This window comes from Panthera tigris, chromosome D3 (genome assembly GCF_018350195.1).
Source record: "Panthera tigris isolate Pti1 chromosome D3, P.tigris_Pti1_mat1.1, whole genome shotgun sequence".
NCBI lineage: Eukaryota > Metazoa > Chordata > Mammalia > Carnivora > Felidae > Panthera > Panthera tigris.
In genome coordinates this window covers 66,497,987-66,513,290 of record NC_056671.1, presented here as the reverse complement: position 1 = coordinate 66,513,290, position 15,304 = coordinate 66,497,987, and the positions used below count along the sequence as shown (strand labels likewise).

The 15,304-nt window shown below is 53.1% G+C and overlaps 1 protein-coding gene across 1 annotated transcript in view; it reads left to right on the top strand.

Moving 5' to 3' along the window:
- The first annotated feature begins 308 nt into the window (after positions 1 to 308).
- Positions 309 to 15,304, top strand: part of LOXHD1 (lipoxygenase homology PLAT domains 1) — a 162,658-nt gene continuing 147,662 nt past the window's right edge. Inside the window, exons 1-4 of the mRNA XM_042962467.1 lie at positions 309 to 631; positions 6,215 to 6,329; positions 12,879 to 12,959; positions 14,823 to 15,007. Of these exons, the coding sequence (XP_042818401.1) occupies positions 502 to 631; positions 6,215 to 6,329; positions 12,879 to 12,959; positions 14,823 to 15,007 (511 nt within the window). The 5' untranslated portion in view covers positions 309 to 501. The remainder of the gene's footprint in view (positions 632 to 6,214; positions 6,330 to 12,878; positions 12,960 to 14,822; positions 15,008 to 15,304) is intronic.

Sequence of the window (15,304 nt, the reverse complement as noted above, 5' to 3'; positions counted from 1 at the left end):
GTGCCCTCCTTAGGAAGGGCCCCAAGGCCTGGGGACGTTGTTCACAGCTCTAGCTGTGAGGTTAGGGGATCTCCATGGGGGAGGCCCCCACCTACCCCTGGGGTGACCTGGAGAGGCCCCAGGGGGCCCCCTTGCTGTGAGGCCAGGTGGGAGAAGATGCCAAGGGCTTGATGTCACCTGATTCTCCATGAGGGGAGGAGAGGGGCGGGGTAAGGAAGACAGCGTGCCCGCAGTCCCCATGAATAAGAGATGAGGCCCAAGGAGAAACCCCAGGGCAGGTGCACAGGGTGGCAGAGAGAGGGGCCAGGGACAGGAAGGGCAGAGATAGGGCACAGGGTTCTGCTCAGGGGCCTGAGAGGACAGGGGAGCAGGAGGGGGCTGTAGACACAGGGGACCCAGAGGTGGGCGCCGGAGCTCAGGGAGAAAAGGCCTCGGGGCCAGGAGGGTGCGAGGTGGTGGGTGCCGTCAGCCTGCGAGTGCCAGGAAGGGGCAGCCGGCAAGATGATGCCCCAAAAGAAAAAGAGGAGGAAGAAAGACATCGACTTTCTCGCCCTGTACGAGGAGGAGCTGCTGAACTACGCCTCAGAGGACGACGAGGAGGAGCTGGAGCACGAGTACTACAAGGCCAAAGGTGCGGGCGGCGGGCAGGGCTGCGCGGGGCCCTTTCCTGCGCTTGGAGGAGGAGATGCGGGTTCCAACCCGGCTCCTCCCGCGGAGTCTCCTGCTGGGTCTGTGCTGCGTCGTCGCCGGGAGTGACCGGGCGGGCATCACACGGGGTTGCCCCCTGTACAAGAGCTGAGGCCAGCTGCCCTTAGTCATGTCTCAGTGGCACAGAATGGACCCGAACCGCGGTGCCCACGCTCTCCAGTCCTGTGCCTCCCAAGAGCCAGGCTCCAACCTGGCCTCCACCGTGTGGTCTGACGGCCCAGAGCCCCTGCTCGGGCTGTGGAGGGGAGAGAGAGGGAGGCCTGACCCCTCACGGCTGGCCTGGCGGGGTGGGGACGGCTGTCACCACAGCGGTGGAGATGGGGCCTGGGGCTCAGCAAGGAGGACACTTACTGCTCTGCACCCCGGGGCTTGCTCTTCCAGTCTCTGTGCACCCCCCGCCCCCACCGCCGATCGGGGTGGATGGGGCTGCTTTGAAGGGTTCCACCTTCTTGCCAGATAATCAGAGAGGGCAGAATCGGGGGTCCAGAAGGTAATTTTGGCCCGCAGAGGGTTGTCGTTGGTTTGGTTTGATGGTGTTCAGGGTTTTTTTTGCCGTTACCATGTTTTCTAAGGTTTGGCCTGTGAACGCCTGTAGGCTGTGGACATCCAGTTTGTGGACACCACAGTCTCCACTGCTCCCTGTCGCTCAGACTAGGTCCGTTTCGCCCATGGACGCTGCCTGCCTGGCCCCTGAAGGCATTTAAATTCTCCGTGCTTACTCCAAAGTGGCTCACTAGTCCCTGTAAGCACCACATTCATTCATTCACTCACCTATTCATTCATTCACCCGTCCATCCATTGAGACACCAAATACCGATTGAACGCCTGCCCTGTGCCTGCCCATGGACTGGCTCGCCCTCCCCTTTCTCCCTCTTCCTATCTTAACTTTGAAAGCCCAGCTCGGGTCCTCCTCTTCCATGAAGCCTTCCTTAATCCCAGCCCACCGGGAACTCCTTGATTACATCCACTTCTTCATTGTTCCGCTGCTTCACGCAAGCCTGGCATGTTGTAGCCTCTTAAGCCTCAGCCACACGGCCCTCCATGAAGGTGGGGCCCTCCTTCCCTTGTCCTCACTCCTCCCCCAGCTGCCAGCACAGATCCAGGCTCAGAGAAGGTGGTCGCTGCCTGAAGGCCGTGGCTCAGCTGGGGTCCCTTTCCTGGCAGGATGTCCCGGGTGCCTCCTGGGGTGGAGGCGGGGAGTGGGGGCTGCGGGAAGAAAAGATGTGCCTGGACGAGTGAGGCATTGCCGCCCTCCCCCAGCGCAGGGGTGGGACCGCAAGCCCAGACCAGTGTTTGCAGCTGGATGTGGGTGCAGCACCCTCGGCAAGTACTCTCAGGTCCCCAGTGCACATGGCTGCCTGCCGGGAAGCACATTCTCAAAGCTCCCGGACCTGCCACCCTGTCCACCTCTGTTCAGGGGCTCTGCACGCCTGTGTGACTATCTGGTCCCTCACATGTTTGCTCTTCTTTTTACCCTTCGTGAAGCCTTCTTCCCTCTGTGCTCACATTTGATCTCGAAGATTCCTGAGAACGGTCAAGGCAGGTGTGATCAGTCCCAATTCACAGGTTAAGGACTGAGGTCCTGAGAACTTAAGTGACTTGAGCAAAGTCACAGGCGGGAGAGAGAACAAGAGTTTAAAATATCCTTTCTCAAGGCGAGTCCCCCCTTGACCTCTCGGTGCCGCCAGACGGAACGGCGCTCTGTGCACCGGGCACATCGAGAGAACTGTGCTCATACTAACCAGTGTGATCCTCACAACCAGCCGAGGAGCAGGTGGGGTCCTTGTCCTCTTTCTCAGATGGGGAAACTGAGGCATGGCGAAGTTACATAACTCGCCCGAGATCACAAAGCTACCAAGTCGCAGTCAGAATCTGAATCGAGCTGGTCTGGCTCGTGCTTGCTCTTGCGCAGCTTGACCTTGACTGTGGTACCAGCGCTTGGAGAAGAGCAAGGCGAGGTGGGTGTAACGCTGACATTTCTAAGAGATGTGGGCGCACAGGCTCCCCAGTCAGGTGCAGGACACTGGCAGTAAACATGGATGCTGCTAATGGTAGTCACATGCTGAACCCTCGTGGTCACTGCTACTCTCTCGCTTCTAGAACAACATGCCTCCCACTCTTTTGAACTCCAGTCTTGCATTATTGGGAGACTGTTGGGGAGTGGGATGGGGAAGAAGAAGGAGGAAAAGGAGAAAGGCCTCGGTGTCCTTCTCTGTTCTTCAGGTCACCTCCAGGCTACAGTGGAGCTCGCCAACAGCCAGTGGGAGCAGAGCGGCTCCGTCAATCCTCTGAGGGAAGGCTGAACCCTGGCATTGGTCTGTCTCCTGGCTCGGACAGGGCCATGAGGGGAAGAGTGTGACTCATTTCAGAACCTGAGATCCAAGGGACCTTGGGGGCCATCCGGCACACGCTTCCAGCCCTGAGACCCTCTCCTCTTGTGCGGCCCAGACAGGCTTGCCCAGCATCGGTTGCGGTACAATATCCCAAGGCAGCCTCCCTGAGAATTTTTAATGGGGATAATGGCGGGCATGATGATGATGCCTTTGATGCTGGCAATGGAGATGATGATGACCATGATAGGGATGATGGTGATGATGGTGGTGGTGATTATGAGGGAAGTCTACCACTTGAGGAACGCATATCTTTTATCCAACTGTGGAAGAGCGTCTGTAAGATAAGTTCCTCGAAGTGCAAGTGCTGGAGTCAGTGAGAACGAACACTGAAAATTTTGTTTTATTTGATTCAATCCTGATCACAGTCCTTCAAGGAAGAAATTGTTCCTGCTTCAGAGATGAGGAAATGGAGGCTGTGTACAAAATTTGGTTGCTATCACATAGCCAGTAATGGTAGAATTGGGGGTCAGATATCGGTCACTTGAGTTCCATAGTCTGTGTTCATTTCATCGATTGATACATTCATTTGCTCATTCATTCCCCCAGGTAATTATTTATTGTGCACTTCCCACGTGCCAGGCTCTGTGCCAGGAGCAACGCTATGGTGCCATTGATGGTTCTTTGTGCTGACCAGGGAGGGTACTTTGTTCGTTGGGGTCGTCCCCTCTGGAGCCAAACAGAATGTTGTGCTTTCCCCGGGATATGTGTCCTCCGCAAGATCGTTCTTTGGCCATCTGAATTAAGTTTTTTAATTAAAATTTTTAAATTGGGGAATAATATATATACGGTATAAAACTTTCACAAAGATACAGTTGGATGACTTTTCAGGTATGTGCGTGCTTGGGTAATTACCATTCAGATCAGGACACATTCTTGCCAACACTTAGCACTGTCAGTCTTTTTAATTTTAGCCATTCTGGTGGGGATATAGTAGTATCTCATTGTAATTTCAGTTTGCATTTCCCCGACGAACAGTGATGCTAAACACTCTTCCATATGTTTATTGGCCGTTTGGATATCTTCGCCTATGACTTGCCTACTTAAATCTTTGGCCCATTTGTCAATTTTATTGAAACACAAGTTTTATTGAACTATAACTACTTTTTAATAAAATGCATCAATTTTACTTTATTTAAAAAAATTTTTTAATGTTTATTTATTTTTGAGAGAGAGAGAGTGAGAGAGACAGAGCTCGAGAGGGGAAGGGCCAGAGAGAGAAGAAGACATAGAATCTGAAACAGGCCCCATGTCTGAGCTGTCAGCACAGAGTCCGATGCGGGGCCTGAACTCATGAGCTGCGAGATCATGACCTGAACTGAAGTCGGATGCTTAACCGGCTGAGCCACCCAGGCGCCCCAAAATGTATCGATTTTAAATGTGCTGTTTGATGGGCATTGACAAATGTATACCTCTGTGTAACCATTAGCCCAATCTATGTATAGAGCATTTAAATTATCCCCCAAAGTTCCCTGAGCCCCTCCTCAGTCAATTCTCCATGCTGCAAACTCCAGGCAGCTGTGTTCTGCTTTCTGTTAAAATAGTTTAGTCTTTTTAGAGATTCATGTAAATGGCATTATAGTGTGCAGTGTCTTGTGTCTGACTTCTTTTGCTCAACATAACCTGCTTGAGATTCACCTATATTGCATATAAGGGTGGTTCACTCCTTTCTGTTGCTGAGTAGGATTCCGTCGTATGGTTATATCACGATTTGTTGATCCGTTCACCTGCGGTTGCATATTTAGGCTGTGTCCAGTTTAGAGCCATTATTATCGCTTCTCGGCCTTTTGGCTAAGATCAAGTGTAGAGCTGTTATGTACAAAGCTGCTGTGAACGTTTGTACGTGGGTCTTTGAGAAGGCATGTTTTTATTTCTCCCGGGTGAATACCCAAAGTGGAATGTCTGGGTCTTCTTGTAAGCGTGTGTTTATCTTTTAAACAATTTGTTGCCCTAATAGTGTGGTATCTGTTTTCCTTATTTATTTGTATGGCTTCTTTATATCTTCTGCTTATGAGTCCTTTGATAGCCATATGTGTTCCAAATATCTTCGCCTTTTCATTCTCATGATGGTCTTAATTTTCACTAAGTCCAATTTATCACATTTTTTATGGTCAGTGTGCTGTTGAAGAAGGAGCTGTGTGCCCTTGAAATCAGCTTTTGAGGCAGCTTCCTCATCCCTCTCGTGCCCCAGACTCTCCTTTTCTCCAAACCACACGTCTCCAGGCCTCTGTCTTCTCGCATGTGATGTGGTCCTGGGATTTCCACAATCCTGCTCATTCTTCTGTGGACCTTCAGTTTGGAAAGGCCCTTATGTACGTGCAAAGCTGTGTGGGCATCGCTTCAGGCCCTGGAGTCGTCCAAGGAGGGCTTGTGTACAGATCAGGCACCCTTGTGGTGTAGGCTATGAAGAATTAGGATTTGTTTGTCCCCAGAGACAAGGAGTGGTGCAAATGTACTGCTGCTTCCTTTCTTGTCTTGTAGTGCCTTGATCGAGACCTTCATCAGAACCAGGGACTTCAAGAGAAAAGGCATCAACAGCAAACAGCACAAGGTTCTAGGAACCTCAGAGAAGGGAAATCAGTGCCCCTGCTAAGAAGGGACACTGGACAAAGCTCTGCTCGGCTCTGGGATGCCTTGTCTGGAGCCTGTGATGACAGTGCCTGGGAGCTCACGGGAGACGAGGGCTGGCAATGCAGCTGTGTTTGTAGAGGGCAGAGAGGAGAGTGAGGGGCAGGTGCAGGCTCTGAAGAAGGCCAGGTCTAGGAGGCACATGAGTGCCGTGCTGGAAAGATCACAGACCAGGCGTCCAGAGGCCCTGGGCTGGGCTCTAGTGCTGACACCGAGTGGTATGTGACCTGGGCTTTCCCTGCTGCCTGCAGGCTCCTCACCTGTAAGATGAATGTGTGGCATTAAATGGGAGGTTTGGGTCTTACACGGGAGTTGTTGTGGCTCTGACCCTGGCTCAGTGGCTTGTGGGCTGGAGCGGGGTTTATAGAATAGACGCCTTTGTGGCTGGATATCCTCTGCACAGCTGGCAGGAGCTGTGACTTCTCCAAGCCCCTGTAGGATTCTGGGTTTTCTCAGAAGCCTGTGATGTGTTCTCTTTTCTCCTCCAGTCTACGAGGTGGTCACAGCCACGGGGGATGTTCGTGGTGCAGGGACAGATGCCAATGTCTTCATCACCATTTTCGGAGAGAATGGGCTCTCTCCCAAGCTCCACCTCACCAGCAAGTGAGTACCAACTTGGCCTTAGTGGGGTCACGGGCCATTAGTCAGGGTTGGTGCCGTTCTGGAGCCCAGGGAGAAGACCCGTGTGTCCACAGGCATATTAAGTGGCATGGGGCCTCTGTCAACCAGGTCTCTCCCAGTGATCTCTAGCCAATATTCCTTAGCTCCCCTGTTGGCTTTTGTGAGAAGTATCGCCCACTTTGGATCTCTGACTTCCCCAGGATCTTATTAGCTGTCCCTTGCTTTGGGAGAGGACACTCAGGACTAAGAAACCTGGGTCTAGGCCCAGCTTTACCACGTGGTTGCCATGTAACTTTGGCCAAATCTCTTTGCATCCAACGGCCTGGCTTCCTCATCTAGCGTCTGGGAGTGAGAATTCCCCTTTTACCAAACTTACAGGGCAGTTGAGAGGAAGAAACAAAAGCATGCATTCAAAGGAAGCATGAGCTTAAAGTGCTCTGCACCTGTGTCTCTCCAGGGGCCCAGTGTCACACTAAACCTGCCAACACACACTCGAGTCAGCCGTATAGACTAGCATGTGTGCTCGTGTGCGTGTCTGTGTAGACGTGCTCTGTGTATGTGTTCGTGTGTGCGCCTTGTGTTCCCCATATCATTTGTGATCCATTGACAGCAGGGGCTGCTGCCTCTTTGTTTGGACCCTGTCCCCCGACCGCACACAGGCGCACACAGATATACCCAGAGCAAAACATGGGAACGCTTTGGCGGAATTCTAGAGTTTTAGAGCTTCCCGGGGGCTGCAGGCGTGGTCTAGGCCCTGGTTTTCAATCTGTGCTGAATGGAACCGGGGATCGGTCCGTTGGTTCTGGGCCCATCGTGCCCCCATCCTTCCTGCAGAGTAGCTCACTGATGGTTGTCTTACCCACCGAGTTTCGGAGTCAGATTTTATTTGTACCGAGAGTTCTATAGCCAAGAAAAGTTTGAAAAACCACTAAATTTATTTCAACTTATTCATGGGGAAACTGAGGCCTAGAGAGGAGTGGAGATTAGCTCTGAGCCATGGAGCTTCTAGATGGTAAAGCTGGTCCTCAAACCCCAGGTACTTGATGTGGACGTTTTCCTCAAGCGCTGGCCCTGTGGCCCGGAGGGTGCGTGGGAGCTTCCCCTGCAGGCTTCCAGGTCGTCACTTCCAAGGGGGCCGGGGAGGCTATAGAGGGGTGGGGACCACAGGCCAGGACATCCCCGAACTCTGTGCTTCACAGACTGACCTGGCCCCGTGTCCCAGGTTTACCCTGAGCGCAGGCTGTGGTATAAATGCGATCCCATCGAGGCAGGCATAACGTCCTATTTTGTCCATTTCTGCAGAACAGGGTACCCGCCTTCTTGTACCGCTTACACTGCAGAGTGACTGGCTTGTGGAAGTCTTTCTCACCCGTGATGTGGGCACGGTAAAGGGAAGACATGAAATGTCCATCCTCTTTGCCATGTGACCTCCCCCAAGCACACCGTTCTAGGGAGAAGCCACTAGGCCCTGGGAATGCAGCCAAGTGGGTTTCTAGCATCCCCAGCCTGCCCTTTTGAAACAAAAAGAGCCATTTTCTCCTTTCATGGTCATTTCTCACTGTCTTTCCCACTTTCTTGCACCTAGTGCCCTCACTCTTCCCCCTCGGCCTTTTCATTTGTCACAACAGCCTCTCGGGAAGGCCCCAGAGTCACCCTTCATGAGCTGGTGTGAAGGTTTGTCCCTGAGTCCCCGTTTCCAGGAGTGTGAGATCCAGCCTTCCTTCTCAATGTGGAAGGGACTGCCTCATGGCAGAGGGGCTAAGACGCGAGCAGGGCCGGGAGGTCTCCGGGCGTCACACGCAGGCCCTCCCGCCAGCCCCGTAGACAGAAGTCAACACCCCTTCCCCCTGCTACTCCGAGGTCTCTCCCGTACCGGTGTGGTGCTGCGGGTGGGGCAGCAGGGGCACAGGTCTGGCCAAGACTCCGGGCAGGCTGGCCTGGAGGGCTCTGCAGGAGCCCATGGGGAGTGGGTGGTTTTGGAGACGGTCTCATTTTGTAGCATCAGCATATGTCCTGGGAGGCTGGAGAGGTGACATGCACAGCGATGCCAGGTGGAGGGTTGATGAGGGGAGTCTGCTTCATCCCTCTGGCCCCTCTCCCAGTTGTTGGCAAACAGCCAGGGCTCAGGAAGTGTCATACTGTCAGGGCGGCCAGAGTGGGACTTTATAGGGAAGGGCAGGTGATCTGGGCCTTGGGTGAGGGAAAGACTCAGATGAGAGAGGGGCAGGAGGAAGGTAGTTTAGACCACGGGGAACAGCTTGCAGACACATGGAGGCAGCAAGGGGCCAGGAGGGGAGGACAGGCTGTGGCAGGCCTTGCTTGCAAGCTGATCAGCAGAGGCCCGATTTACGATGCGGCCCAGAAGGATGAATCTGGCTGCCGCAAGACCCCAGGGAAATGTCTGCAGAGAGAATTGCAAAGACACAGTCAGTCCTCGCCATCTAAGATGCATTCAGTTCAAGACGGAGACCTTGGGCCTGGGAGGGGAGCACCGCTTTCCAAGGAATCCCAGGCTGCCTGAGTGACCCGGACGCCAGGGCCGCAGAGGTCACCGTGCTCTGTGCTATTTAGATGCAGGTGTTCCAGCCCAACCCTCACCCCCACCCTCGCCCTGGGGTCTGGCTCGGAATCTCTCATCTTGCTGTCTGCTGCTGGTCCCTCCTTGCCACGCTGTGTCACCCAAACCCAACTCGCATGTCAACTGGAACGGAGCTCCTTTTCCTTGCCTTACCCCCCCCCCCCCACACACGGGCACACACACACACACACACACACACACACGCGCGCGCGCGCACGTACACACGGGCTACAAGGTGTTTTTGAGTGCATCAGACTTCACCAATACTCAGGGCACCAGAGGGAGTTCCCAGCACAGCCAAGCAAATGACTTAAAATGGAATATTAGACAGACTCCCTCATCTTAAGATTAAACCACTGCCTATCCTGGAATTTCTTCCTGGCTGCTTTCTCCACAGCGTCTGGTCTTGTCCCCTCACCCCACCGTCCTCTCCCGCTTCGCCTACATCCTCTCTTTTCTCCCTTCTGTTCCTGCTCCATCTTCTGCCTTTTCTCCTGAGCCCCAGGACCTCCCACATGGCTTATCAACATGCTTATTTCCCAATACAGAATCATTCTGCTGCAATTATTTGGTGCCTGAGGTTAACATGCTGATTGTGCTTATCCTCATGGTCTAGTGTCTAAATTCCTCCGTACACACTGGCCCGTGTCTTGGGCAGCGAAGAGTGTGACGTGTTCACTTTGATCCTCTGTTAGCTCTACCCTGACCCCAGACCAAGCTGAGTGTCAACAGCCCTGGGTCCCACAGGAAGGCCCCCATATGCTGGGCGCCCTTCCCGGTGACCCAGGACCACTCCCAGCACTGACTGGGTCACATGTTCAGAATATGGCAAAAGGATGGGATCTCATGCATCTTCTGGAACACGGATCTCCTGTTGAGAATTCGCCAGCTGAGTGTCAGAGAACGCCTGGCATTTTAGCCTGCTGGCCCTGCCAGGCTGGCGGCTAAAATGCCCTGTGCAGCCTGTGAAGCCTCTCCTGGGTAGGGATCCCCGCTGAACGGGCAGGTACGGACAGGGAGGGGGCTGGGTACTGCATTACGCTTCATTTGCTGAGTGGCCAGGACCCCCGGTGAAGCCACGGTCTCCACAAAGAAACGAGCGGTCTGCATTTCTAATGTTTCCTTTGACAGGGGACCCTCCATGCTTTGGTATTTCCGCCTCACCTCCAGTTTCTGAAACCCACCGGCATTGCATTCTGACTTCCCAGACGTGGGGATTCGGGCATCTGACCCCGGTGGGCTGCAGTTGGGGGTTTGTTTGGGATTATCCTGGCCGCTCCCTGCAAGAAGAGAGTCCGGGTAGGCCTGTCTCCACAGTCCTTCTTTTCGTTCCTCTGAGGACAGGCCCTCACAAGGCCTTCCTCTCGTCTGCCGGAAGATGTTGACACTGCGGACAATCACTCCACATTGTGTGATGCCCTGGAACACTCGGGTGTGGTCCTGAGATCCTCTGCCCCCACTGGTAGTTCTTTCTCTCCTGGTCCCCCTCCTTCTGCTTTGCTTTTCACAAATTGTTTTCCGCGAGACAGTGAAGCATGGCGGTCAACTATTTAACAAACACGCTGGAACGCACGCATCCACATTCTCCCTGGCCCTGGGCTCAGGGCCTTTGTGCAGGGCACAGGGAGCTGTCAGTGCTTCTCCAGAAGGAGCTGTGGTCAGAGGCCCCCCCAGGACGCCAGCTGCTCTCCTTCCAAATCACCCTCCTCTTCCCCTGCTCATGGGCACTCGCTGTTTTCCAAATTCCAGGCAGCTCAGCAGATGAAGCCTGACAAGCCTCGAACTCATCCCCCAAGGATTCAGCCCAGGCAGCTGCTGGCCTCGGGGCATGGGGGGCTGTGGAGACAGGACCTGTTGCCGTGTGCATAATCACAGATCTAGATGTACTCCCTTCGGCAAACTTAGAAAATACATACACGGACCAGAAAACATAAGCAACACTTCATAATACTCTTACCATCGAGACATGATGTTTTGTATAAATCCTTCTTCTTCATTGTTTTTAAAAGCAGCTGGCCTCCCGTGGTGTTCCTACATTTTCTTTTGCAACTGCTTTTTCTTTTAAGCCCATATCATAAACCTGGTCCTGTTCCATTAACATTATAATGGGAGTTTTTGGTGGCTGCGTAATATTCTACCTCACAGCCTCCCAGGGTGGCTATTTCTTAGGGTATTTATCTGGTGTAGAGACCCTTGTCTATTCTACACATTTATTTCCTGGTCTCATAGGTTGAAAATACCTCTTGTTCACTTCCTTATATCCCACCCACACAAGCCTGATGGTGCTTAGATTTGACGTTCCTGTGTTTTCCACGTCGTTGCACATCTGCTCTTACCCTGCAGCACAACATGGGGTTGTTGTTCATCACTTTTGGAGATAAGATTCTCACAGGTATGTGCAGCAACCCCGGAGAAGGGGCCCTTTCACTCGAGCAAAAAGCCAGAAGTTTCCATCACTTTCTCCTCCTCCCCCTCGGTGCCCAGACCACAACTTGGGGGCCTCTTTCCCCCCAACAAGGCTGCCTCAGGGTACATTAAAAAAATTTTTTTTAATGTTTATTTTGAGGAAGAGAGATACAGAGTGCGAGCAGGGGAGGGGCAGAGAGAGAGGGAGACATAGAATCCGAAGCAGGCTCCAGGCTCCAAGCTCTCAGCACAGAGCCCGACGCAGGGCTCAAACCCACAAGTCGTGAGATCGTGACCTGAGCCAAAATCGGATGCTTAACCGACTGAGCCACCCAGGCACCCCTCAGTGTACACTTTCCACTTAATTTTATGAGATCTGCCCTGCTTTTGGAGGACCTTAGGCCTCATGTCTCACGACATGCCCACCTGAAGGAAACTTCTCGGGACAGACTATTTGCTAAAGTGGGTCTGTTTGCAGAGAACCACAGCTTTGGAGTGTGCAGAACTTCTAGGCCTTCTGTTACCAAGTCTGAGCCTTGTTGCCTTAGAGGGAAGGCTCTTCCCCTCTGTCTTTATTTGGAAGCACAGTGATGGCCTAGTTATTATATGTGTTTGTCTTCCACACTTTTCTTTCCCGTGGGCTGGTGCTGGTGACGGGAGCCCTGGCTGGAAGCCCCGGGGGAGGTCGACGGCTCTCCGGCCTGTGAGGGCGTCGCTGTGTGGGCAGGAAGAGCTGTGAGTGGAACTGGATGGCCGGGTCTGAGCCCACACAGAGGACACAGCAGATGTCCGTGCGAGATTCAGGTTTCTGCTCCCGGAGGACTCCGGGTGAGGCTGCTCCAGCCCTCCTGTGTCTAAGCTGATGCAACCTAGGATGCTCCAGAGTCTGGACCCACCCGGGCAGCTCGTCGAGGAACATCTCAGGTGTACTTGCTTCTGTTCACACGGTCTTTGTGATGCCAGATACGCATTCCCTCACTGCCTGCCTCCCTGGTTGCTGGTTTTTTGGTTGAGCGTTTCCTTTCTTGTTGGAATGGCAGGACCATGGGCCACCACCCAAGCTCCGCATCCGCTTGGGGCTGCCATTGCCACTCCCCCCAGCAAGAGCAAGGCAGGTGAGGAGAGGCCCAGGAACCTGCAGACCCAAGAGCACCATGGCGTTCACTATGGCCTCCTTCCTCCTCCGCTGTCCCAATGCAGAGCAGCCAGAGGGCATTGGGTCATGACTTTGGGGATCCAGGTTCTGATCCTAGATCTGCGATCAATTGACAGTTTACTTTGTTTGTAAAATGGGGCTAATTGTTGCCCACCATACCTGCCTTAGTGATGCGTGGCGAACATCACAGGAGAACTTGAGTGTGAAAGCAAGGAACGAGTAGTAACCGACCTTGCCCTCTGTCAGAAAGGAGTCTCAGAATGGGAGTGGTTACTCATAGCACTTCCCAGGACTGGGATTGTGGAGGAAGAAGGGGGATGCCAGCCCTTGGCTCTCCTCCCAGGCTTGTGAGCCAAGTGCAGATTACTAAGTGTGCACGTGTTCGTTGTAGGAGTGAATCTGCCTTTGAGAAAGCCAATGTCGACGTCTTCCGGGTGAGAACCAACAACGTGGGCCTCATCTACAAAATCAGGTCAGAATCTGGCCCCTGACCAGGAAGGAAGTGAGATGAAAACCAGTAGATTGGGAACTGATGTCACTACTGACACTTTCTGGATGTCAATTGCTCCCTGGTGTCATTTGAGGGGTGACTGAAGGCCCAGATCTTCCCCACCCATGCTGAGTCATGGCTCCCTAAACTTGCCCATTAGAGATTCACTTCTCTGGGTTGAGACTACTTAAGACAATTTCTCACAAACTTAGGAAATATGCTCTAAGAGGCACTAGCATAGTGGTTAAGAGTGGATTCTGAGTCCAGATTGCCTTGGTTCAAACTTCTGCCTTTCCATTTGCTAGCTGTGGAACTTCGGGCGTTTCCTCTCCAAGCCCCAGTTTCCTCATTTGTAATAACAATTCCTACCACCTAGAGTTAGGGAGGACTCAACAAGTTAGTGCTCAGACGGTAACTGGCACTCAGCAAGTATTAGAGATGCTGGGTCACATTGCAGGGTGCCTTATGACACAGAGCTTGCCTCTCTCTGGGGGCGTCTGTGTGAGTGTGCTGGGAAGGATAATTCTATCAGCCTGGTTGCCAAGGAAGAGTCTTCAATAGCCCTCCTTTCCCCCATCCTTCCTCCCTCCCTACGACCCACACCCATTCAAGTTCATGCCCATTTGTCAGAATGTCATCATCTGGGGTCTGATTGCATCCAGGCTAGGGCCTGGCTGCCTCAGTCCTAAGTTGTCTTCCTCCCACTAGAAAGTATAGGACCATGCACTGTCTTTCTTGGAAAAAAGGGACAAATGAGGGCCCCGGCACTGGTGTGTGAGGGAAGGGTGTGACAAACAGGGAAGGGGAGGGTCGGGAAGAGGGTTTTGCTGTGGGGAAAGGCGACTGCTATGCTGATGTCCCACTAGGTGCTGGGCTCTGTGCCAGACAGAGGCACACATCCTCGGGCACGTCACGGGTCATCGGTCCATCGGGGCTGTGTGCTGTGAGCTCTGTCTGTCCCATGAGGGCCTGCAAAGATAAGGCCCTGCTGCAGTGCACAGGGAGGTGATGTTTGGCATAAAGTGAGGTCATGCAGGGGTCAAGGTCTGGGGGAGAAACTGACCTCAGAGAAAAAACTGGGATTGCCAAGGATAAGGGGCACAATCAGAAGTGCAGGAAATTTGGGGGACCAGATTTTGAAGAGTGTGGATCTATGCTGCCCAATCCAGTAGCCCCTGGCCACATGTGGCTCCTGAGTGCTTGAAATGTGGCTACTCCAAATTGAGATGCACCGTATGTATATGAGCACAACAGATTTTTGAAAACTTAGTATGAGAATATAAAATATTGCACTGATAAATTGTCACACGGTTGCATGTTGAAATGATAAATGGATGAAATAGAATGTATTATTAAAATGAACTTCACCTGTTTTTTTTTTTTTTTGTTTTTTGCTTCTAGATATCTAGAAAATCTAAACCTATGTACATGGCTCGCACACGCAGCTCATGTGATATTTCTGTGAGGCAACATCAGTGTAGATGGCTACAGGGTATCCTCTGGGTGGAGAGACTAAGGGGGAGTGTCTGGGGGTCTCTGGGGGTCTGGGGATCAGGGAGAGAAGTGAAGCTCAAGATGGTCCCGCTGCAAGCCTGGGCAATCCTGGACTTTCCGTGGAAGGCAATATTACCTTGCAGGTGATGTCACAACGTTAACACTCATTAATAGGCACATCTACCTTGCAAGGTATTCCTATTTTGCAGATGAGGAAACTGAGGCTCGAGGGGGAAAGCGACCGCGACAAAATGAGGGAACCTCTCTTTGGAGTGAACATTTGGGTATGCCAGTGTGGAAGGGTGTCATCTCTTGCTGCCAATGACATGTAGGTGTCTGCCTCTGCCCCAGGATCGAGCATGACAACACCGGCCTGAACGCCAGCTGGTACCTGGATCGTGTGATCGTGACCGACATGAAGCGGCCTCACCTCCGCTACTACTTCAACTGCAACAACTGGCTGAGCAAGGTGGAAGGTGACCGCCAGTGGTGCCGTGACCTGCTAGCCAGCTTCAACCCCATGGACATGCCCCGAGGTCAGTGCCGAGGCGGGCCTTCCTGCCGTCCCTCCCTGCCTGGGCTGGCCCCCATCCCTGTCTTGCTCTGGGCAGTCCCGTGTCCCCTTTGCCACTCCTCCAGGGTCTTCCAGTCGGCTGGGACCCAGCTGAAGCCCCATCTTTTCCACATGACCTCCCCAAGAGCAAGCTTATGTGCTCTGGGGACTCAAGGAAACGGGAAATGCAAACGAACCAGGAGGCATGATGGAGGGGTGGGAGCAGCCCTGGGCATATCCTGTGTTTTCAACACCTCTTGTTGATGGGTATCTACCTAGA